At 36.1% G+C, this 26256-nt stretch overlaps 1 protein-coding gene across 4 annotated transcripts in view; it reads left to right on the top strand.

Annotated features, from left to right (window-relative positions):
* Nrx-1 (neurexin 1) overlaps positions 1-26256 on the top strand; it is a 204550-nt gene that overhangs the window by 133336 nt on the left and 44958 nt on the right. For 3 of the 4 annotated variants that reach the window (XM_071698595.1, XM_071698594.1, XM_071698597.1), the window contains 7 exons: positions 2500-2571; positions 13368-13475; positions 14688-14880; positions 17565-17756; positions 18725-18868; positions 19099-19316; positions 22468-22576. In XM_071698595.1, coding sequence (XP_071554696.1) covers positions 2500-2571; positions 13368-13475; positions 14688-14880; positions 17565-17756; positions 18725-18868; positions 19099-19316; positions 22468-22576 — 1036 coding nt within the window. The remainder of the gene's footprint in view (positions 1-2499; positions 2572-13367; positions 13476-14687; positions 14881-17564; positions 17757-18724; positions 18869-19098; positions 19317-22467; positions 22577-26256) is intronic. The other variant, XM_071698596.1, reaches the window with a different exon arrangement.

The raw sequence follows: 26256 nt of genomic DNA, 5'->3' as shown, positions 1-26256 counted from the left end.
CGGTAACGATCGCTCCCGTTCGTTAATTAAACATTCCGCGATGTTAATTCTCAACCTCAGTCAAGTTTGAAACTCCGCAACAGAATAAAAAACCTCGCAATTATATTGAAGTATTTTGTGTTTAATTTACCAAGAAATCAGTAGCGTTCTGCGCCACTTAAGGCACATTTGTAACTTTACGATCTTCCTGGAAAGACGCGGAAAATCGGCGAACGATGAAAAGGATGCGCGGCGAAATTTTCTAAAGACCTTCGCGCAAAATTGGCTGGTATCTGGGTTAAGTCGGATCCAGGTATATTTTCTTATTCATGTGCGTGCTCGTCGAATAATCCGGCATAATCTGTCACGAAATCGCTAAGCCTCGAGTAGCTCGAGCTTACGTGACGTCTCGAAAGCGTCTCGACGAGAGATGGCCGCGATATTAAATCCCCCAGCACAGGTGTATTTTATTCCACCGCGGTATACCGAAGGTATTTCTCGTGTACTTAGATTCGACTCCGGAATGCTCATATATTTCCGTCGATGTTTTGGTTTTTAATATCGAGAATCTTGATGCCGGGACGTATTAATATCGATCCGATCGTTATCGCTCTCACTTTCCCGCCGTACTTTCATATCACGTTGCTCCACACATTAAACTCATCACGTTATTTACGGACGGGAAGCGCCGTCATTCGTTTTCCACCGGTAAATTTACTCGCGCTCGCGTAATTTCGCGACGCTCTCATTTTGTGCGCGAACTCTGCGGCTCGCTGCAGAAGTTTTACGGGTATTCAAGACGAACGCGTGTCTCCTCATATTTATGACAAGCACCTTAATGCCCGGGCACGATGTGCCGACACGAACCCCCTGCCACCGGGACTTTCAGCGACTTACTCCTCTCGTTATACCGCCCGAAAGATAATTCTCGTCTTAAAGTGACGCATTATACCCCGCGACGTGTTTAACGATGCGCCTTATACTCGTTTCGTTCCGGAGACGGCTCGTTGCGCGCTCCGTCCTACAAAAGGTTGCTTAGAAAGGAGCTAAGTGCGCTTGTCGTGCTTTCGATGGTAGTAAAAATTTTTAACAAAGTATTCTTCATATATAATTTAAAACCGCTCTCTTTTCCGCTAATTCAACAACGGGAAAGTTAGCAAAAAAAAGAAAGCGATATTTCGTCATGTATTTTTTCGCATACTTCTACATTTCTATTCATGATACTTGTATAAATCGAAACACGAGAGAGTGTTCTTTAATTATATTTTATCAGAAATATTTCAACCTTAATTTTATGTCAGTTCTTCGTTGATTGCTTTAAAAATTCAAATTTTTCTCAATATATCGCTATACCAAAGAGTGTTTCAAAAGTAACTGAAAGTATAATAGTAAAAGTTTGACTCAAATCTCATGATATGCATATCTTTTTGATGGGCGCAATTATATTCGCAAGGGTTACTGCGTCAACCCTTTCTGCGAAACCTCGCGAACGAAAGTTGCGCTACCTCCAAGGATTTATTCGCCAGGGATGTGCTCAACAATAAACGTTCTTAAACTACTGTTAAAAGTCGTACTTACTTTTATACCACTCGCGAATGAAACTTTATAGTCTCGTCCGCAATTTATTCGTTCACAAAGCAACTTGGCAGTCAACTTATTTAGAATTTAGCATTCGGCTCTGCGTAAGGTAAGAAGTTAAAAGTTTAAATGAGAATATATGTTAAATAGCCGCCTTCTTTTCGCATTCGTTTCGTTTGAATTACGACGGTTTTATAGAACGCCAAATGCGGAAAGGGGAGATAAGATCTCGCGTCATTCAAAGCAGATAGGCTCGAAAATTAATTCCCTTGTGGGAATATTCATATAGGAGAATCGGTAGGAAATTACGAGTATCTCTCATAAGTCTAGACGAAAATGAATTTCCGAGATCGACTGTCAATGTCGCTGTCAGTCACGCGTCCCGGCTTCCTTCCTCCCGTCGAAAAACGAATGGCGTACGAGAAATTCATTTGAAACGCGGCAAGAGACAAATTGGTAGAAAAGAACGAAATATTGAAAACGTCGTTCACGCCAAAATACATTCTCCGACTTTGCAATTTTCTCTCACGTCGTGAAACTAATATTGCGATGTGAAAAAATAAAAAGGATGAAAATCAAATTTTAACTCACACTTTGCAATCTATGTATATAGTTATTTTCTTTTTACTTATATTTTGCATAAATATTAAATCAGCCATTATTTTATAAACACCGAAACAATGTATATTTTCTGTTTCGGACTGATACACGCACTAAGATTAATTGCGTAAATAGAAGCGAGAGATTATTAACATTTTTCTAACATAAAACTGGCACCGACGGTTAAGAACCATGCACCACGCAATGAACGCATACGTCGCGCAAAAAAAAACGCATGCGACGCCGATCATTCTAAAATCGATTCTCGATGTTGCTGACCCTCGTGCGCCCACACGTGGTCGAACTTGGGCCAACGCACGCTATTGGACTGCCATTTTAAAGAAGGCCGGATCAACGGCAAACAGGCGACTCCACGGCGCTTTGGTCACCTTCACCAGCCCAGAGTCCCACCTGGTAAGCCTCAGTATCCAAAAGCTTGAAAAAAAAAATCAGCAAGTGAAAGAGATGAAGCTGAGAGCTCAGCTCGCGAGCTCTCGTTTGGCCCGGACACGCACCTGTATATACCTAATTGGCTAACTTTCACGCGAGAACTTAGCTTCTTAGAGAGGAGTGGTCACCAGAGCACCTTCTTCTTCTTCTTTTTCTTCTTCTCCCTTTTCTTCTTCTTCTTCTTCTTCTTTATCTTCCTCTTCTTCTTTTTTCTTCTTCTTTTCTTCTTCCTGTGATCGATCTTCAAAAAGATGCTGAATAGTGACTGAATAGAAAGATAAAAATGTTCAAATATATTTCAAGATTTTCTTCGGAAATACATATGTATAGACGTGTGATGTCACAATATAAGATTAAGAGAATTTCTTGTTATTGAATTTCTTGTGGCATGTTGTTGATTTGTAGATAAAACAAAAATACCAAACGTGCACGATACTGTTTCTTATGACGATAATAATGGTTTCTTTAAGAAAACCGTGTTTTCTCTACGAAAGAAGCTTGTACAATATTGCTCGGTTTAAAAATACTACAAAAATACTTATACGAGTGACGTAAATTTTGCAATTCACAAATCGAAAAAGTAACAATTTTTTGCTACGTACAATAAAAAATTTTTAATAACTTAATTATGCTAGATTTTATGAATCGTTCATTTTAATTGTGTTAAATTTATAGTGTAATAATTTGATAAAATAAAATAATAATAGATAAATGACAATAAAAAATGATAGGAAAATTAGGCAAATTAATGAAATTAAATTTAAAAAGTAGGTATATGTATTTATATTATACAATATATTATTGCAATTGCTACGTTTATAATTATTCGCTGTCAATATATTATGAATTAGTACTTCAGTTATTAATATATGGATATCGTGAGTCTTCGTATACATATAATTTTAGAAAGTCACGTGGGATATTGGAACGATCGAATGTTTCAATATTTGAATGCATCTATCCTATTTATTGATACGACTCTCGTCCTACGTCCAACTTTATTATTTCTATTTCTGCTATTCTCTTTTCTCTTCTCTTTATTTCTATCAAAAAGACACGCAGCTTGTGAAAAGGATGATTGATACGACACAGAATCTTTTGCTGAGTTTGTGAAAATCTTTAAGACAACAGAGAGAGAGAACGAGAGAGATACTTTGAATCGCTATTATATATTACATCTATAAACAATAAGATATTTAATCGTTAGCTGCTACGAACGTATATGAATACATAATTTCAAAACATAGTGTTGATTCTTGAATTATATAATTAACAGCGTATTTTCTGTTATACATTCAATTTTTCCTTTAATCGTCGTATCGAGATAATCCTTTTCATGAGCTCTTTCTTGAGAATGGTTAGGAGATCAGCCACAATATGTACATAGCTCACGCGTGAATAATATACGCACATAACACTTAAGCTAGCTCTATAGGTACACCACTGGTCATTGCACATGCACGCAACAATCTACGTTCCTCTTACCATCATCTCTGTCATCAACGTGATCTGTAATATCTTTGCACGCGTATGATACGATCTGATTCGGAGCTAGACTGAAATTTTTTGTTATTCCTCGAAAGAAAAAGAAATATCGTTATTTCCTTTTTTAAAGAAAGAAGTAAAGATATAGATAAGCAATCTTCTTGCAATAAAAGTATTTTCCGCACGAGTTTATAAATTAATTGTCGATCGCGACTCGAATCCATTTTATCTACTTTGAAATGACTGTGAGCGCGATTAATAAAATTGAATTTCTCGGAGAGTGTGATTAACATTTAACAGATTAAAGCTCGTTCTGGTTTTAACTGATCGGTAATGAATAGTGGATCATTTCATCGAATCATCCTCTCTGCCTCACGGAATGAGTGATCAATGAGCGTCTGACAATTGCCTTTAGCTCGAGCACCAAGCTGCATGAGGAAAGGAGAACGAACGAAAAGCACCCGCCTGCATGTTGACGCCAAATATTACGTCTAATTGTATTTTCAGGACGAAAGAGCAGATCGACGTCGATTGCCCCCCCCCCCCCCCACTGTTACCGGTTATGCTGAAATATATTTGTTTCACGAAAAACATACACTAAGAAGCAGATTGAATTGAGTCGAGTCTTTTAAAATTATAAGATTTAATATTACAAATCTTAAAATTTTCATCTTAAAATTTGTAACATAATGAATTATTTCAGACTTTATAGTTGTTACGTTTATTTGTAATTAAATTAATCTTTACGTAATTATTAAATTAATTTTTGTCTAAATATATAATAAAACAGACATAATTTTTCAAAGCATAGATTTAAATATGTACAATTATAAAAAAGTTGTCTACATCACGTTTATTCGATACGCTTTATAATTGCAATGCATATAATTTACGTTGTAGCATAATAAAATTTAATAAAGTTAATATGCAATATAATAATGAATAATGTAATTATAATAAAAATTGGAAAACACTTGGATATTAAGTACAAACGTGTAGACATTTTCTTTTCTATTGTTATATTTATAATCGCAAAATAAAAATAATCTGTAATAAAAATTATAAAGATCAAGCATATAGACAAAAGATATTTAATACATATATTATCATCGATTATATTATTAAAATATATAAGTGGATGTTAAAATATTAATTAAATTAAAGGTTTCTACAGTTCATGGAATTTACTACGTTATCTAACAACGTTGTTAGAAACTTCAAATCTGCTTCTAACTAATTGTAAGTTACACAAATATATCATACTGTGTCTACAGTATTAATCACTGTATCAGCATTACTCGGCAACAATGGGAAAAACGCGTTATATTATCAATATAATAATGTCTATCGAAAAGATACGGAAAGAGAGAAAGAGAGGGAAAAAGATATGAAGTGTGTATGTGTATGAGAGAGAGAGAGAGATGTTTCAAAAATCGATCGAAATATACCATAATCAATAATAAATTCCAGAATCAGTCTCAGCCCGTCTCACAGTCGTTTCACACGATGCAGACACGCAACATACACATACGTAACATGATCGTGTACACGTTCCACTTTGTTTCTCCCATCCCTCGCGAATGAGATCGCCCTAAATTCTCGTCTATTTAGCCTCGTCGTATATGTATGCCGCGCACACTAACCACGACACCAATATCGTAACTCTTGCGCAGCTGCAACACGGTGGGGCTCTGGGTAAGAAAACACTTGGAATAACTTTGAATATATATTTTTCGATTACTCCGTGCCAAAAGTTCCTTCACCCCACCTCATTCCGGCAACAACCCCCAGGGTACTCGTCTCTTGCCCTATCTTTTTTCTCTTTGAGATTTCTTCTTGAACTTATGAGATTGTATTATACACGTTTCTTTTATCAATATATCTTTGGGCTTCGAGTGGATCTTCTTTTTAAACCTGAATCGAACATGTTTATTTATTTACTTAAAGATCGATACAATTGGCAAATTATTTTACCAATATTTGATTCTTCCAATCCTTTTTACACTTAATAAATTTTGACCCTTATACTTATCCCAAATTTATTTTAAACAATTCCTAATTGAGAATTAAATTTAGGATTTTATCCATAATTTTACATATCATATTGTAACCATAATAATCATGCACAAGAAAATAATGTTACATTACTTGTGAATTATAACTATATGATACATGTAATTACATGGCTGCACACATGTGCTGATTTAGATTACTTCTCATAGATTTTATATCTAAGTCTGATTCCATCATCTTCTGTATTATACGACATATCAAAATTATATTACATATATATAGTTCTGTTCTAAACTTTGCCGTAATTTATAGATCGCTTAAAACGAGCTTTATGCCGAAATATGACATAATTCTTGCTTCTCTCGGCCAATATTCAAATGTGTGTTAAAAAGTGTTAAAAGAAATCCTTGCTCCCAAGTTTTAGGAGAAGTCCCGTTTTTTTCCCTCGACTCAGTCTTCCCGAGTTGTCTACGATGTATTTCAGGATTCTTGATCGCTCGCGTGGACCTGCTCTTCATCATCGATGGAGCTTGCAGGTGAGAGATCATTTAATCGATCTTTTGAGGCGGGATACGAGCCCCGAGCGTAAACACTTGACTTTTAACAAAGCCACCGTGTTACGGAGCACGACACAGTTACTGCGGTTGTAAGCCGGGCTATAACGTTTCGCGCATCAGACTTGGAGTAGCTTGCAGGAAGCAGCTTGCGGTTTCTGAACTCTGGATAGCTTTGCTCGGAGCTCGACAGGCAAACACAGAACGTGAATTAATATGTACAAAGGCTGTCATGTGTGACGTTTAAAATAGCGGATAATTGAACCGCCAATCGCGTATATCGTTATCCCGATTATCGTTATGAATTAGTACATGTTATATCAAAGTGTAACATTTATTGCCTGCATTCCGCGTACGTCATTTTGATCAGTTACCTTTAATTACTATTCGTACCGCTCTGTCCACGAGCAGTCGGAATAATTCCATAATTTAATTTACAATTTCAAAAAAGGAAGTTCAATATCTGTCGCATTATCTGAAGAGGTTGTAATACTGTATGAGTCATGAGCTATATTTTCCTACCGTGAGATTCTCCTGAAAAAAATTGCGATGCATCTTTAATAACCTACGAGCAATTAACATATGATGAAAGTGGCACAGTTAGCTAGTCCGGCATAATTAACTTCGCAATGTACACGACTAGGACGAAATAACTCTACATATAATCGGACGAGCGCGACGATTAGTTTAGATGAGTACGCCAGACGATCCACGTTGACGTAGTTGGGGAAACTAATCAGCCAACCTACGCGTATATGTACCAGGCGACCTTAATCCGTCAGAATCGGTTCGCCAAGAAGGAGACGTTCCGACATGTTATCCGATAGCTCCCGATATTGCCTGCACGCTGACACATTTCCATTCGCTGGAAATCCTCGTGGGTCGTGTAACGCAATCAGATGGCTGGCAGGTACTCCCACGTGGACATGACCTACCTGCCCGCACAACAGGTTGTCTATTTACTTTTCTGGATTGCGTCCTGGACGCATTTTTCTCCTTTATCAATCCTGAAAGCACCCTTTTTTTAACCGTTTTGACAAGCTGCGCTTCGCTTAAGATTCAAGTGCAGCGTTGTCGTAAGTGATTAATTAACTTCAGAATTTCAACTGAAACTTTTAATGTATTGATAATTATTGTATACTGCTTTAGAGTAATTTCACTAATTTCATGATATAAACTTTTACGATGTCCCTTCCGTATCGCACGAAGAAAAGATCTCTCCGAAAGACTCTGAAACAGCCGAAGTGCTCACGGTATAAAAGCTAATCGGCAACACTCGCCATAAAACCCGCATAATCATAATTGACATTTGCTGACAGACGCGAGAATTCGAGAGAATTGGTGAGCCGTAAAATGGATGGGGCGCACGAAAGGGTATCACCCGCGGATTAGTAAATAATTTATTTCAGAAAGTAATTTAACTTTTCTAATTGATCGTCTACTCGGCCGAGAGTTTCGCGGAAAAGGTGAGGCGTAGCGGGCAGGCAGAAGGGTGAATGGAGGATGTAGCTAGTTTCGGGATGAAATATCCTCGACGAAGCGCCACTTTGTGCAGCGAACTAGCTCGAGATGAATTTCTCGGGCGCGACTGCCTCGGTCGGATGAGATACCCGGTATCTCCGCATAATTCTCGAGGAATGTCGAGATATAACGAGATCCATGATCGAGCCTACGCGTCCGTGAACAGAACGTGACGTGTGTGTGTGTGTGTGTGTGTGTTCGTATATGAATATTATTTTTAATAATTGATGCAATATCCAGTGTCGCAAATATTGGCAAATGGCTGATTGACACGTTGATCGTCATTCGATCGATACGATATCTGATACTGAAAAAATAATCAGGGTATCTCTTGGATTGCGACATAATATGCTGCGGATATCTATTTAAATTCTGTTATGAAAATTTATATGACTACAATTACACGCCGTGCTCATTTTCGTCCAGAATATACGGATATCATTCGCGATGCTGTTTACTGTTAATTTATATATCGGCTGATAATCGGACAATAGATAATTTATATAATTATGCAAATTGCACGAATTGCACGTTTTACGCGCAACATTATTGTAACGCTCAAATTTATCAGTTAATAAAACGATGCTATCGATCATAAAGTAATCGCGTTCCGGGTCACAGCTCGGCAGTTCGCTTGTTCGTTTGTTAAGAGGGATCATGGTTGAAAGCCGTTTTCGACGGTAACGCGTGTCCTGCGGAAACTTGTTGAAAGCGAGAACGAAAAAGTCCCGGAATGAACAAGAGAGAGAGAGAGAGAGAAAGAGAGAGAAAGAGAGAGAGAGAGAGAGAGAGAGAGAGAGAGAGAGAGAGAGAGAGAGAGGGGGGGCGTAGAAGTACCGTACTCCGGCGCGGTCTTCGGAGTTGTTGTTCGGAGAGATATTCGCTCCGGCGCGGCGGAAGAACGTAAGAAGTACCCGAAGAAGAGTCTCGAAGATATGGCACCCGAGAACGAGTCACCCGAGATCGATCTCTTCGATTCTTCAGGGGGAAAAAATTTAGGAAGATTGCCATGAAACTTAAAGGAGATTTACCGCAGTTATATTTCGTTGTCGTCATAGATCTTTTTGCCACTGACCGTCCGACCTTTGCAATTTTGTGGTTTTCTACTCCTCCTACGACCGCGATTAATATAGTTACGAACGTGCTTAAGTCCTAGTATTCGCGTATAACGTTGATGACGTATTCCTGAAATATTCATTGTTACTCAGACAATATTACTGCGGATGTTACGCCGCACATCGAATATTGATGCAGAAGTTAAAGTGAAGATTCCGCGTTTATACATTCATTGACGGTCCGGTTGGTTCACCAACCGGAGAAAGGTGATAATTTTACATATAAAAATAATTCGAAGATGTACAATGTACCACATAAAGAACCCAAGGTCTGTATATGATCTTTGACATTTATATTGGGACATGACATTAATAATTGGGAAGTTCGGTGCAGAGGCTGTGTACCAATATTAACTTTACAGTAGTATCTACTAAAACTACGCGGACGTTTTATTGTTCTCGCGTCGGATTTCCACACATCCAGAGGAAAATCATGCATAGAACCTGTTTTCTTCTTCGTATTGCAGGAGAAGTTTCCAGGTTCAAGATAACCGTCTCAAAGTCTCGCGGCAAGTTACGGGTTCGTTCCCAAAGGTGAAATTGGAAAAAGTTTTTCCGTTTGCGTGTGGATGCTTTTGCGGGCAGTATCAATCTCGCGGACTTTCGGTATTTCAGACTCTCTGGAATCTCTATACTGATGTACGTAATGTTCCAAGTATTTTAGTAACTGATTTTAGATCGGGGTTGAGAAAGCCGGTGGTTATTTTAATATCGCTTTATTTGAATCGCTTTTCGACTGTTTATCTATTATCGCGTATTCTTTCGCCAAAAAGAAGATACGCTTGTTTATTCTTCTTGAGATTCTTCTCTGCGAGTATGAAATTTGAGCGTCCGGGGAATATGCGGATTTCGTGCACACACTGGAGGCATGAAGTGTAATTGGAGTTTCATGACAGCGGGGCTAATTTCCCTGGATGGAAAGCTGGACCGAGAACTCTCGGTGGCGGGACTTATTATTTATTTTTCCTGCCATGTCACGCATTCCCATGTCTCCCCTCTCCCTTTCCTCTAATTGTGACTCTCACAGTTGAAATATAGCATGCAGAATATTTCATTACTAAGTGCATTTTATTCAAAATTTTTTGCGAAAATTAAGAATATAGAAGTATTTTTTTTTACAAACGTTTCTGTCAAAAATTTCACGCGAGAAGGAGAATCGTGAATTAAGAAAACGTCGATACTCATTTTGCCATGCTCATTTTGGGTCACGCTTTATGTGCCTTAAAACAAACACGCCGTTTATCTCTGAATTTAAATACACGTATTACATATAGCAAGTATTTGAAGAGCGACATGGAGGGATCGAGCTGAGCCACGGCCATCTCATTGGCCGTTGATTAACGGCGACGGACGAAATCCTTTGTTCATTTCTGTTTCAATTGAAAGATATTGCTGGCCGTTCTTTGTTCCGCAGATGGCCTGTACGAAGTAGCCTAATTACCGCATGGCATTTAAACCAAAAAAAAAGAAAGGGGAGGAAAGAAGAAAGCCGGGAAAGTAGCCAGCCCGTTTTTTCCGACGACTCTTTTAGATTGCAAATATCTCGCCAGGTGCCTCATTTAATTATGACAGAGGCAATGCCTCTTCATACGGGCGTTGTTTTCGCCTTAGTTGCAAAAGGAAAGAAACAATCGCTCTTTGTGTGTTATTTCGTCGTCGTTATTTTTTAAACTCTGATCTTCCCTTGGCATAAGTTTATAAAGTATTATATCTGCACTCTCTCTTTTCTAGGCCCGAACAGCTTTATTTCTATATCTTCTTATAAATTTTTATATTATTATCAACATCTTTCTAAAAAGTTTAATAAATATATTGTCTGCATATAATTAAACAATGCCTCGAAACAGGCATTTAACTGTCGGATGGAATGACCAGCGTTTTGTAAAAGTAAATATGCATTTAATTTTATGCGAAAATGATGAGACATACATGTATATATGTAATTGTTCTTTTATAAAATAAAGCAACAAATCGTTCGGCATAAGAAAACGCGAAAAACAGACGTATTCTTACGACAGCATCTTGCGGTTGCTTATGCTGAATCTTTACGGAGCTGAAAAGATAGAGAAGAAGTATGAGCTACAACGGGAGGGCCCATTTCGTCTGATGCTGATTCATAGCGGTTAGGCGTGCTCTGCATTATTCAAAAAGCGCACCTAACCGTGTAACGTCGCGCGACTTTAAATATGGCTGCATCACTTTTGACTGTCAAAGCGGATAATGTGGCACGTCGTACACTTTTCTCCCAGCTGCATCGATTGCTCGCCAAATCGAATAAAGGAGATGCCACAGGGCTTATGAGAGACAAAACGAGGCGGATTTGTAGCCGGTGTATTTTATTATTTACACACCCCATTTGTTTTTCTATTTATTGCTGCTAATTAAAAACGTTGTTCTCTACAAGACTAATTCGGGAATTTCGTATCACTCGGTAGAAAGAATAATGAAATAGATAAAATAAAGGAAATTTTATAATAAAAGAAGAACAGCAAAGTATCTTTACCTAGTTTAGTTAAATTTACTAGCTTATACTCGCCAAAAGAAACTGAATCTTTTAAATGTTTCGGAGATTATCAGATAAGATAGTAAGGAGGAAACGAATAATAAACTATGTTCTAGATAGTAATATTACGTACTGGCAGTTACATTTGCATTAATGAATTAGTATCTGATTAGAAATTAAAACAAAGATCATCTAAGCTAATGAAAGGTTTATAAAACCCATAAGACGTAATTGCAGGACAAAAGTAGTATAAGAACAACGGGATGCTTTTATTTAAATTTGGATATAGAGTTTATTCTCGCGAATGTAGAAACGGCTACACATACTCCGCGCGCAATATACGAACGCAATCCTCTATTTCGACCAACTATTTCCGGTCTTTGCGCGATACTGTCCGTGCAGAATGCGACATATTTTTTTTCCTTGTTTTCCCCGATTTCGTTGAAACATTCTACGTGTGGGCGTGTGTATGTGTGGGTGTGTATCGCTCGCTTCGCTACGGTAGCAATTCTGTGATTTTCTCGAATTTTTCTTCACGCATGTTTGTCAACGTTTTATTATTTCGCAAACTGTTGACGCGCGGAATGAGTTTTATACTTGGAACTGGCAAAGATACATTTTTTTATTTTTTATTTCGTACAGATAGGAAACGCACGTTTCGCTCGGGCATTGTTGATTCTTTAAACAATCGCTGTAACAAGTACTATGTAAAAAAGAAGATATTTCTCGTTTCAAATATTTTGTTTCTCGAAAAAAATATTCTCACTATACACAATTGATAAAGGAAGGGCTATTGCATTCGGTAAAAGTGCAACAGGCAGATATTTCTGGGACTATTTGAAATATTGAAGGCAATAGGTAAAAATTGGTAATTGGAAAAAAATGTCCAATAAAACAAATCTCTATATTTTATCTCTATATAGTAATCTGAAGTGTAAAAACATGTGTGTGTAAGTGTGCGTGCATGCGTATGAATTATGTTTTTAGCGGCTAATCACTAATCGCTTAAAATAATTTATACATAAAAGATCGACTGTGCTGTATGTATTCGCAATTTTATTTACATATGTGATTAAATGAAAGATTATCGTCACATTGTCAGCTTTAAAGTGGCAATTAAAACTGCAGTCAAAATCTTTTAAGTCATAAGATGTTAAATATCAATTACAATTACCCAAATATTGTGATTGGATATTTGCACCGACTGAATTCATATAATAACGGCTATCTTAAAAAAAGATAGATTTAAGATATCTATTTGACATTTCAAGTAAGTAAACAAACGTCCGCAAATTGTCACTGCAAACATTATACCGATGGCGAAAATTTCACCCGCGCGCCGTCGCTCATGCCTAAACGAGTGATCTGATTCTTTCAAGAGCTTTATGATGAATGGCGGATTCGTAAGATTGCACGTAGAGATTGCGGATGCTGGGCACGACAAGGCTAGCTCGTCCATTCTCCTCGAGGACGACGCGGCTTCTTCCGTTCCGCTCTTCCACACCGCTTCTTTTTTCTCCTTAGGCCCCGGAGCGACGTAGTAGAAACCATCTGTCTCATTTGTTTCAGGTTCTGCCACCCTGGAAAGCCGCCAAGTCCGGAACTATATCCTTCAAAATTCGTACGAACGAGCCAAATGGATTGATCATGTACAGCCGCAGCGGAGCGCACACGAGGGTACGTCGCCTTATTCAGCTCCCTTTTAATTACAATAATCATTGTGACGAGAAAATCAAATGGACAATAAAATATTAAAATTTTCTCTTAATGTATTTGCGAAAAACGAGTAATTTGTTGTGCAAAAAAAAAAGTGGAATAATACAGAAGGACTTCGGACAATGAAACCAAATATGGCTGTCAAAGTGCGATTACGCGTTCAACAATTATTGGCTACTAAAAACGTTTTTCGAAATAACAACCCGCTTTTGTCCCAAAACTCATTTCAGTCGCGGTTGCACACTCGACTGACAGTAATTTAATTATCGATGCACAATTCCACCCTCCTGTGACACTCCGACGATCGATGAGTTCTGGCGGTCAGCGACCTTCGCGTCTGAAATTTACGATTATTTTATATTTTGAGACATTTTCCAAATACTAAATACCTAAATTCCTTTTAATGTATTATAAAATTCAGAAAACTGCACAATTTTTATAATTATTCTTTTTTTTAAATTAAGTTAATGGTTATAGCCGGATGGGTATAGATGCAAAGAATAAGCTTGTAGAGATAAAATAATTTCTTATTATAAAAAAACAAATAGATGAATATTAAATAATTTCTAGAGTTAGATATAATTGAAATATTTTATATAATTATTGTATATTTTGTATTATATATTTTTTTTTATTAGAAAGGGTTATAGAGCATTGGATTTCTAAAAAAATATGAACCGGTCTGATGTTATTTATCAAACGTTATTTACCAAAGTTGACAAGTCTTTTTCGATGGTTGGTAAACTTGGGTTGCCATAATACATCTTCATTTACCCGTAATCCTATTAACAACAATGATACGCCGACATAATATATCTTCATCCATCTAGCTAGGGTAACAGAAACTCAATAAATTGCGACAATGAGCTGTCCTTTTTATTTTAGACATTATAGATGAAAAATAAAAATCTCACATTTGGCTACAATTCACAAAATATTCAGGAAACCTTCTGTTCCATTTTCTCTTTGTACGAAGTATAAATATACTTTGTCAAATTGATAGTTCCATTTGTTAATTAAATCAATTTTTACTAAAAAGTCAAACCGATAATAAAAGTAAATACATTGACGTATTTTGATCATAGGAAACTTGTGTGCACGCAGGAATGGTTTACTTTACGTTCAAGTGGCAATATAATATAATATAAATGGATCCGTTTCTACTTATTACAGCAAGATCTGTTTGCCTTCGAGATTCTTGGCGGACATCTTTATCTGCACGTCGATCTCGGGAGTGGCCCCATTAAAGTAAGATCGTCAAAGACACGCGTGGACAATGGCTCTTGGCACGACGTTGTCCTAAGGAGAGTCGAGAGAGATGGTCGAGTCACTGTCGACAGCAACACAGTCGAGTTTCGTACGCCAGGTAACGAATGTAACTCTTTCTGCCTGACATCTCATCTTTTCGAGATATATCACCGAACTCAAAAACCGCAAAAAAAAAACAAAGTTCTTAAAATATAAAACATGTATGAGTATAAATTACGTAAGATAATACTCTGACTTAAAAAATATATTAGTCGCGATTTCGTAACGTAATATTATATTTCGCAGAAGGCAATTTATTAATAATTATTTATATTTAATAATCTCTTGATATTATTTATATTTCCGGAACAAGAACGTTTAATACCTCTCTTAAAACACGAACTACACCATCGATGAATTGCCGATGCTTATCGCAGTGTATTTATGCGTGCAGTAGCAGTTTTTCAAAAAGAGCTATCTCACCGTATACATAAAGTGTCTAACCCGGCCTGGCAGATAAGTGTCCTCGAGCGTGTAACTCTGAATTATGAGTGGCTCGGCCCGCTCAGCTCACCGTTTACGTCGGTGGACCACGATGTCCAGAATTTACTCACCGCACCGTGGCTAAGTGATAAAGCACTACGTATGTACGGCCGCAAACACGTGAACGATACCGCAAAAACGATAAAAGGAATTTCATTGAGACAGCCAGGATCCATATATCCTCTCGCAGATAACGGTGACTTAGCTCGCTGAAGATATTACTGTAGTACTTATTGTCGCTGGTTCCTTTTTTAAAAAGATTTAGCAAACTTGAAGATTAATGTGTAATACCAACAGAGAAATTGTGTTGAAAATAATAACACAACTAAAACAGGTAAAAAAGCAGAAATGAATAAGGAACTTTTGATACACACTTCAATTCATTATTTACACAAAACAAAATATCTAAATATCTAAAAAAAAATCCTTAATCATTAATTACACAAAAACGATAAGTGTCTCGATATATTTAGACAGAAAAAATTTATTCCGATTCAACCGTAGAATTTGTAGCGACTGTAGCGAGACCGGATATCCGATGAATCCAGAACAGCTTGCATATATCCACGCATATTTCAACGTAACAAACATGTACATGTATTCCTGTAATTGAAATGCCATTGCATTTAGAAAAGACCTTGCATTATGCGGCGATAATACATACCTCACTTTTTTAATTGTATTTCAATAGAACATCTATCTGGCTGAATTAAATGATCAAACATTCTTTGTTATTTTCGTTACATGAAATGTACACGTGTTTTTATAATTCTCTGGTAATGTCAACTTTTGCCTAACTCAACTGACTGTCTAAAGTCAAATATTAATTAACGCATAATAAATTATTAACTGCGCTGTACAGAATAGTGGTAGGTTTTTTCTCTGAAATTCACCGAGCGAAGGACTAAGTTATCCACTTGTTTCCGCTGTCCTGTTAATTCTGTCGCTCATCAGCAACTTCCCTGCACTCTCTACATTTTCCTCTCAATTTTTTTTTCATGTAGGTTAAAACAGACAATTTACCATTGCCACACACTACTACGTGTTAAATGTCAAACTCAATAATACTTTTATATTTGAAACAATCTCTTGTGTCAGATAATCGCAGAAACTTTGTGCTATTTTCATAAATAGATCAATACGCTGTAAAAGAATATTGTGAAATCAGAAAGAGTATTATGTGTTAATCAAACACGTACATTCGATAACCTACTTTATTAATTGGTTTATATGTCACGTTTTATTTATTACATGGCAGATTGCATTGAATTGCGTTGTTCGAGGAAAATTATCCCGAAATACGCAATAAATTTCTCCGTCTCTTTCTGTCTTTCCATTTATATACCTATTTGCCTACCTCTCTTTCCGCTCTCTTTCACTTCTCTCTCACCGAACACATTCGGTGAGAGATAAATTTATAACTTTAGTCAGACTGTCACCGTTTTCATCTTACCACGACCAGAGCCTGTCGCGGTTAGCCGAATTACACGGACGGTTAATTCGCCGACAAAACTCTCCTTTGAATCATACTAACGTAGCTCGGAGCAATTCCGTCCTTGCGCTCCTGTAAAACCGCGAGCAAATAACGTGGATCACTGTTGAGCACAGAAAAAGATCTTTGGCTTCCGCGTTCTCTACGAAATAATTTGTTTAACCGCGATATAAAGGAAAACAAAATCTGCACCGAGATTTTAGAACTAGGAGAATATAAACATAAGAAAAAGGTACAGGGGATATACATATAAATATGTCAAAACTGTTAAATGTTAAATTTAATAATTTTAAGGTTTTGATATGACACGAAATGTCGAAAGTTTCAAATATTAGAAAACATGAAAAACTCCCAATTTAGTCGACGTTTCATAAAAGTTCAGAATCGATGTTGATGTCACACAGTGTATACATTTTTGCACTTTATTAAATGTCAATCTTAATTGATCTATCGTGCTCGCTAAATATATGATCGACACGCTGCATAGATTGTTTCTTTATTCATTATTTGTTCTGTTCCGGTGATTATTGAAAATGATTAAAATTTTTCGTATAACGCTTCCAAGATTTTTGTTGATTTCTTTATTAGTTTCTCTTAAGTATATAGTTTATTCTATATCTATACTTTAGGATTATGTCACGCAAGTAGTCCATAACAATTTACGTATTATTTTCAATATTTAAATGAATACACATACTATGTTATATATTTTCTGATTTATAGTTTTTGATGGAACGCGTATTAATAATGCAATTAATTGCTGACAGGAGATTCCACGCAATTAGATTTGGATGGCTTGTTATATATTGGTGGTGTGGGTGCGCCTTTTGCGCCCTTAACTGTTCCGCCCGTTTTGTGGACGGGCGCCCTTCGACAGGGCTACGTGGGCTGCATGAGAGATCTCGTCATTAATGGACATCCAGTAGACATCGCGGGATATGCGCAGCAGCAGGATTCGGGTAAGCGAATTAAATTTTGACATTTATTCTTAAAATGATACGAAACTAGCAAAAAAATTCTCCGCCAAAAAAGAATAACGATCTGACTGATGGCAAAAAATAATACGAAATCTACGTAATAATATTAAAATTGTAGTTCTTGATTACATTTATTAGATAACATTTACAACAGGATTGTCTAAATATTATCTATCGCAGGTTATTATTAATAGATATCATTAATTATGCAGGTTTTTTTTAAATATAATATCTTTAAATAATGTTTAAATTAACATAACACATTTATTCGAGAGCACTGATATATAATAGATCTGGAATAACGTAATTAAAAGTAACAATCAAACCATAGTTACTTGTTGTTGAAATATTATTCTGTTCTACACGAGATAACCATGTTTGTTAACTATTTATTACTAAAAACATCCTGCGGCATGCGGTGTTGCTAATATTTATACAGGACGAGTAGAGGCGATTTTTTTATTATCGGAAAAAAAGGTTCGTTGCAGCACATTCAACGCCTGACAGGCGTTATCTAATTTTTTTTTTTTGCATTTCTCGATTAAATACACGATCAGTATTTTTAATTATTATAAGAATTCAGAAATATATTTTGACAGAATAAATAAAAATTTTGTTTACTTCTATGTGAAAACTTTTAAATAGAAAATATTTCCGGATAAATCGCATAAATTTGACTATTTTCTACTGTTTGTTCTTCTGTATTGATATTTAAACTGCATTTTTTGTTTGACACAAAAAATTATGAATACGCGATATCAACTAATAATAATTTATTTTGAATTGTAAAAGTTCCTAATTTAGAATTGTTTGACTAAAGTAACGTACACAAATGACTACGGTATGAGTAAACTTTTAATTATTTATTACTATAGACAATAAATATACTCTTTTGCATTGAGTTGACTAATTCTTTAATATTTCTCGATGTTTGTTCATACATTTTACAGGTGCAGTGAGACCCGCATGTCACATTCAACCCCCGCATTGCACTTCGAAACCGTGTATGCATGACAGCACTTGTCTCGAAGGTTGGAATCGATTTCACTGCGATTGCACTGGCACGCCTTTTACGGGACCCACCTGTGGCAAAGGTAAATATATATTTTTTAATTATGTATAATTTTCAAAATAGCTCTTTGTCTCAAAATGAAAATATCCTCTGATATGCTTTCAGTAAATTCGGCTTAAAAAAAAAACTTAATTATAAAATAATAATCTGATAAATCTGAGATATCTTATGCATCTGAAAGCTGAATGAATTTCGCGAGTTCGTAATTTACGAGTTTTCTAATAAGTACTAAGTTATTATATTTTGTCGCAGATGCGTCGACATTGCATCTGAACGGCACGCAACAAATGACGGCGTTGATGCCGGAGGACTCTAGAACGCAGGCGGAGGAAATTGTCGTGCGATTCAAAACGACGAGACCGCGCGGGCTTCTATTAGCGACTAGCTTCGAGAACAGCGCCGATCGTTTGCAGATTTATCTAGATGAGGGCAAGGCGCACTCGCTGATTCACATCGGAGATCAAGAAAAGGTAAGATTATTCAGAGATATTTAGCTATAATCTACAAGATAAGAAAATTAATTCGCGATAAGTATTTACGTTTCCTTCAGAGTGATACAATAGACTGTTGGATATTATTAAATGCAAAAACTTTAAAGATGATTTTCTTTGAATTAATTACCGTTTTATATCTTTCTCAACAACCGTCTTATTTCGCCGATTTATAACGTCAGTTTAATGTCATATCAGATCGGACATTGCTAAGAATTTTTTTGTGAACGCTAAGTTTTATTATAAATGTTATTTAAACAAACCTTATCGCGCGAATAAAGACACGTTGTTGAAAAGACAAGATATTGGATTTATCTTGGACAAATTCGATCCACTTAATGTCAACGAGCATCAGAAGTTAAAGGACTTTGCGTGGTCCATGAGGATTTACATTCCCGAAGCATCCCCGATGTTGAACGTCGTCCCAATATAGTTGATGTAGATCGTTCTCCCGTTGCGAACAACATCATGACGTTAACTTAATACGTCACCCGCAGCAACATCCGCCAAGTAAACGGCTGGCGGCTCTCATCTCCGTGTAACGGAATATTCTTTTTGACGGTAATGTTGAACGCATAAAACGTATTCCCGGCAATTGCTCGCGAAGTATAGAATAACGTGCAATGATTTTCACGCTTTGCTACATTAACTCTCTTTTGGTCATGTAACAGAAAAGATTTCATAACTAAACACAATAATACAACCTACCTAAGATTCAGGAACTTTTATATTTTTTAAGAATAATGCTATTCCCCAGGATAAGTAAATCCGCGAAGACAATTATTTAGTAAAATAAGATTACGAATAAAATATTCAAGTAATTTTAATAATCATCATGCTAGATACATAGTAAATCTGTTATAAAATTGTTATAAAATATTTTTTCTCAGGCAATTAATAAATTTTATCTAAATTTCGAAGAGTGTTATCTCAAGGTCGTGAGGCGCGTTTTCGTGCTGCTCCATCGATCGTTTTCCCGGGAGCCAAATGCATTTCTGAATGCATCCTGCAATCTCTCGTTCACGCAATCTCCAGCACTCCATCCCTCCCTTGTACCGTCCGCATATACGTGGAAATACATAAGCAATTCTACAATCTCGACGCTTCCGGTCGAACGAGCAGTAAATCGGCCGATTCGATTTCGCAGCTATTTCATTAGATGATGCGTAAATGTACTATTTATTTTCCTCTTTGTCTTATCTTCCCTTACATTAGCACTTCCGAATATATTTATTTCTCATGTGTGTGAAATATTATATGTTATGTTCGCCATTGATTGGTTTGACTGGTATTTAATAATAAGACGAAATATGAAAAAAGAATTGAACGTAATTGTACGTCTATAATTGTAGCCCGAATATACATATATGACTAGTATAACACAAAATTGTTCTCATATAGTTATAGTTTTTGAAGTTATATAGAGCTTAATTCTGAATTCTATCTCGGAATTATGGATCATCTAAGCTAAGCGTTGAGGAGACCTTGTCAGGAAGCAGTGATCAAACGTGCGGCATTATTATTACGGGTATTAAATAGATATTGCGCTAATCTAGAATTAACAATCTTGGGTCGAAGTCATTTGGAACTCTCGTATCGCGCGCGGATGAGCAGCCAACGTGCAAGGTCTACAAGTACACGCGTATAAGCGCGAGCGTACAAGGCGCACGGTAATTTACGGTAATGTTTCAATCTCTGTACCTACACGGACTCGTTAATTGGACGGAATAATTGATACGATAATGCGGCGCTCGATTAGTCTACGGAAAACCAGATTTCCGCAAAGTTCCTGGGAAGTTCGAGAACATTTCAACGAAGATTTCTATCGCGGCGGCTTCGAACCGCAAGCTTTTCTCGAACGCGAGATTATCCGCGATTTTCGATAATTTATTAATCGTTTTTATTGAGGGCAGCAGGAAATTGTATAAATCATGATGGTAAAGTAGGTATTTTATTAATTGAAGCATCACTGTTACTTTTATTATAAAAACATTATCACATTTATCCGGTTATTCGATTTTTCCATTCTATTATTCCGATATAATTACTTTATTCAATTTTAATTACTTTATTTGACTTTGCCCATTATATCCGCGTTGAAAGAAAGATAAAATTTTACAAGCGCATTGTTATTGTCCCGGTTATTAAAGCAGTTATTTAGTGGCACAGTGTTGTATTTAATAACATTCTAAATTAAAAAATTATTTATGAAATCTATTCTGGTGAAATCTCTTCCGGGAACTGTACTTAATTTTACGATCTACATAACATTTGTTACGCATATATGTATATTATCGTGTTCTACGTTACATAAAGTTAGATTTGTCACTTGATATACAATTCGACTTTAATTTAAATAAAGCTAGGACAGTTTCGAAGACAGCGCGAGAGAAATAGTCTGATAAAAATACTGTCCAATTTATGAGGTCAATTTATCATGTATTGCAAATTTCGTTTTATCCACAAAGACTCGGACGAAAGTTAAAATTGATTTCTTTTGGAAAGAAAATTTGATAGAAAGCTATTTTAAAATGTTTACTTATTAACCGTAGAGCAAATATTTTTAGCGACTGACACGAATTAAACGATAAGCTAGTACTTGTGATAATGTTCGACGGCAATACCAGCGATGCATAGATGACGTTAGATGACAAACGTGCGTCAGGTGTCACACAACGCGTGATATCGTATATTGCAATGGGGACTGTGCCAGATAGTGACGAGTTGCTTGGATTTATGGGACTTGGCCGAATGACAGGCATCTCATAGAGGTAGTTTATCGATAGCGTTAAACCTGCGACACGATGACGTTGCCACGTTGTAAAAATGCGATAAAATTTGGAGACCTCAGTGCGTATACATATATCTACCGACTTTGTTTCAATAAATTTTTAATAAAATAAAAATAAAGGAAAAGGAGAAGGATTCTGTTATGACAAAAATATTATAATTACTGAATTTTCTTCAAAACTTTTTGTACAAAACTACAATTACTTTAACATTTTCTTCTAAAATCAGTATAATATAGTATTTATATTTGATATAAAAAAAGAGAGAGAGAGAGAGAAAGAGAGAGAGCTTTTTATTAAATAAAGGGTGCAATAGCTTTAAAGATATTATTTTATTTCAGTTATTGACAGCTGGGCAAGGTCTCAATGATGACTTGTGGCATACACTGAGGTTCTCCAGACGATTCAATTCACTTAAATTCCAGATCGACAGTGAGACTGCAATACGAGGTATGTATGAATAGTAGGATATCATACATGAAATGATATCACTAACAATAAGTGCGATAGCGGCCGAAGAAGCATTATATTCCAGAGGAACGTATACTTTATTAAAGCCAATAAATTACATCGTTGGATACGCAATGCGTATTTTCGTAGGACGAGATTTCAAAACTCATAAAGCGGTTTATTGATGCCGAACGTGCGTTTTGTATAGAGTGTTAAAATCATAGTAATATCGAGAAATAAATGGTTTTGTGCAAAATATAAATTGAAAATTTAAAATAAATTTCTTTTACATGAGATTTTATTTTTGACAACTGGAAAATGAATAACGTTTCTCCCGCAATTTAAATTGATTTTAGACTTGAATAAACATATATTTATATATATTAAGATTTAAAAATTTTTGCTACAAATTACTTAATATATGTTTTTTTATATTTAATATTTTACCGCTTTGTGCAAATATGTATTAAAGATTTTCGAAAAGAATTCAAGCATACTCTGTATAATATTATTGCTGGAAATAATTTATGAAATAGTTGAACGTAAAAACGACAAAATATTAAAAATTGAAAGAAAAATCGATAAGCTTAAACACGAACTACATTATTACGGGAACAGGATGCCGTGTAAAGTGCAGCAAATTGTATGTCGGTACCAGATGCAAAACAGTTGATTGCTTTCGTGCTGCAGCAGTGCAAGTGGCGTCTTCGATCGCAAGGTGTGAGGAATAGCGAGAGGAAAAAGACGATTCTATTTCAGAACATTGATGAAAGAAAGAAAAACAGAGAGAAACGCAAAAGCCAAAAGTGCTTATCAGTTTCCGATTATGTAAAAAAGTATCTCTATACGTTAGATGTTATATTGGAACAAAAACGTGAAGTTTTTATTTCTTTTATTATTCATTGTTAATTAATTTTCTATTTCCGTCGCAAATGGTATTTTCAAGCAGTTTATTGTTTAATAGATATTAAGAAGAATGAATTGTCTTTTCAATGTGTTATTGTATTCATTAAAATAGAATTTCACGAAATAATCACTGGCGGAAACGCCAGGATAAGTCCATTTAAGTGACGCTCTTATAAATGCTCGAAATATGATGGATGATAGCATTTACATTTATAATCAATAGACCGTTTTCTCGTACTTAAGCTTTTACACGCGGTTTAAAGTTGCCTCGTAATTAAACCTAAATTCGTAATGAGCTTAAAAGCGAGTTATGCTTCGAGAAAATTAGAATTTCTATATTAACTTTCCACGGTATTCTGATCCTTTAGGAAACACTTTTCAATTTGCAGACAATAAGTTGTGATCGTAAAATGAAGCTAATGCTTTTTATTTGTTCAAAAGATATTAAAGAACTCGTTTATTCTTGAAGCTATAAAGTGTTTAATTTTACTAGTAAGATTATAGCGAATACGATGAAGATAAAAACATTGTTGTGGTTGAATTATTGATACGCTATCAAGATAGTGTAATAGCTTTTGCTTTAAAATACAAAACAAGTGGTCGTTTTATTGCAAAATCAAAAGACTATTCATTCGAGATTGCTCTCTTATGCTTCATGCTTTTATTACACTTCCATTTTTTACTTTATGCTTTTACCATGCAGGATATGCTTTCTCTTTTCGCCTCTCTTTCTCCCCCGTATTATGTGCTTTTACTTCAAAATAATTACTTCCTTTCCCATCTTTCACAAAAAGCATTTGCTTCACCTTTTTTCCACATTACAGTAAAATGAAAATCTACAATGTATATAAATCTCTGTTTTTCAAATATTAAAAAATTCGATATATTATTTGAAATTTTAAATTTATATTTTGAGATCGTAAAGAAGAAGCATGATTTTAAAGCAGATTGATATAAGTTTATTCAGTTCTAAAGTAAAAGTTAAAACTAAGTGTTAATATGCAACAAGAAAGTAGTTGTTTGTGAAAGTTTGACAGTGAATCTCTTCTTTCTATCTTGTGAATTATAGTCTTCTTGTTTTTAATTATTTATAACACAAGATTAAGATTACCTCTTTCATAAAAGAAAAGTTAATTCAAGATTAATCAATAAATATTCGAAAAAACTACATTTAGAGTATTACCTCATATAAATCAATTTTACAGCGATGCGCCAAGTTATCGAAAGAAACTTATTATACGGGGACGCAGTAATTTCTTTCTCAGCGATAAATCAAATCTTATACGGCGTGTTGCAAGTTTCGAGGGGGAGGGGAATTTCCCTGTCATGACATTTCGAAACGGGGGTACTTTGCACGTCGCATCGATTGCGCCGGCTCGAAGGATCCTTACGTATCGTTTGCATGCGCACATTCGAACTTCTCGCCAAAGCGAGAGCCCGTGCAAGGGAGCAATATCGTAGATATTTCGAAATCCCTATTTAGCATAAATATGTGGCGGCGACCGCGAAAGCCCCGCGGCGAAAGTCACGGAGTGAGAAAAAAGTCGCGGAGAAATATATAGAGATATAAGGACACACATGGAGACTAAAGTCGACAGATGTATATGAGAGGGATCACGTTTAACACATTTTAGAATACGATGTTTTCAATCGCGATATATCCAACAGCAATATTGTACGGCAAGATTGAAGGAAGGAAAAATTATTGATACAAATTCCGATATTATTCAGAATATATAAATATAAACGAAACTTTTATTTTTGTAAGAAATTATATATTTGATTGTTCGCTGTTTGCTTTTCGCTATTTTCTTCAATTTTTGTCAGCAATTCGGAATGACTTTTATATAATCTTTACATGTTTACACAGTCTTCAAAATATTATTCGAAAAATATTTTTACATGACAAAAATCTTATCGAATACTCGAGCATACTAGAGAGATAATTACTTCTGTAGTAGATTCTCTATTAAAAAAAAAAAAAATTACAACCGAACATTCACGCGGAAAGATAAGCAAACAACGATGGATGCGAATGCCGATCTTAATTATCTCGTGGCAGAGTTATGGCGTCCTCGAAATTGGAAAACAGAAATATTCGGCTGGAGTCGAGTATACGCGCGTACGTGTGCCGGTGTATGCCCGGCGAGAAAGCGTAGAGTACTAGGAGAGGATAAAGAAGGGAAAGAGATAGGAAGAGAGAAAGAGGGTAAGGATTAACTGCACCGTACGACCAAAATTGCCCCGGGCGTATAAATACAGGTGTACACGAGGCGAGGGTGGAGTCGCGCCATGGAGAATTCCTGTCCGATAATCAATTTCCAGATCGAGATTTATCAGTCGGTGGATTCACCGCGGCGGGATCATTCGGTCTACCAAGATTTATGCGAGCGCCGTACGACGCGCGGCTGTGGCCTCGCGCAGGAACGACGCGCGACGCTCTCGCGTGGAAAATAATTTTCCGCCTTCTCTCGATCATCGCCCGCCGCGCGCGATCGCTCGCCCGTGCCCCGATATTAGTGTTGTTATTTGTCGGACCGACGAGTCGGGGAAATTGGCACGGCGAGCATTTCGGAGCTAAATCGTCCCGTCGTTTTCGACTATCGCTGTTGGCGATGATCGAATGAGTCATTAGGTGTGACAGTTTTACAAATCTTTCCCTTGTTTTGGAAAATCCAGGAGAATTCGCGCAAATTATTAACGTAAAATCTTTTTTATTTTTATATATAAGGAATATAGTTATCTCGTAGTTCTATAAATATAATACAATTGTA

The sequence above is a fragment of the Temnothorax nylanderi genome, unplaced genomic scaffold (assembly GCF_030848795.1).
Source record: "Temnothorax nylanderi isolate EJ_2023f unplaced genomic scaffold, tnyl_v1.0 TNYL_tig0016_pilon, whole genome shotgun sequence".
In the NCBI taxonomy this organism is placed as follows: domain Eukaryota; kingdom Metazoa; phylum Arthropoda; class Insecta; order Hymenoptera; family Formicidae; genus Temnothorax; species Temnothorax nylanderi.
This window is presented reverse-complemented; position numbering and strand designations above follow the sequence as displayed.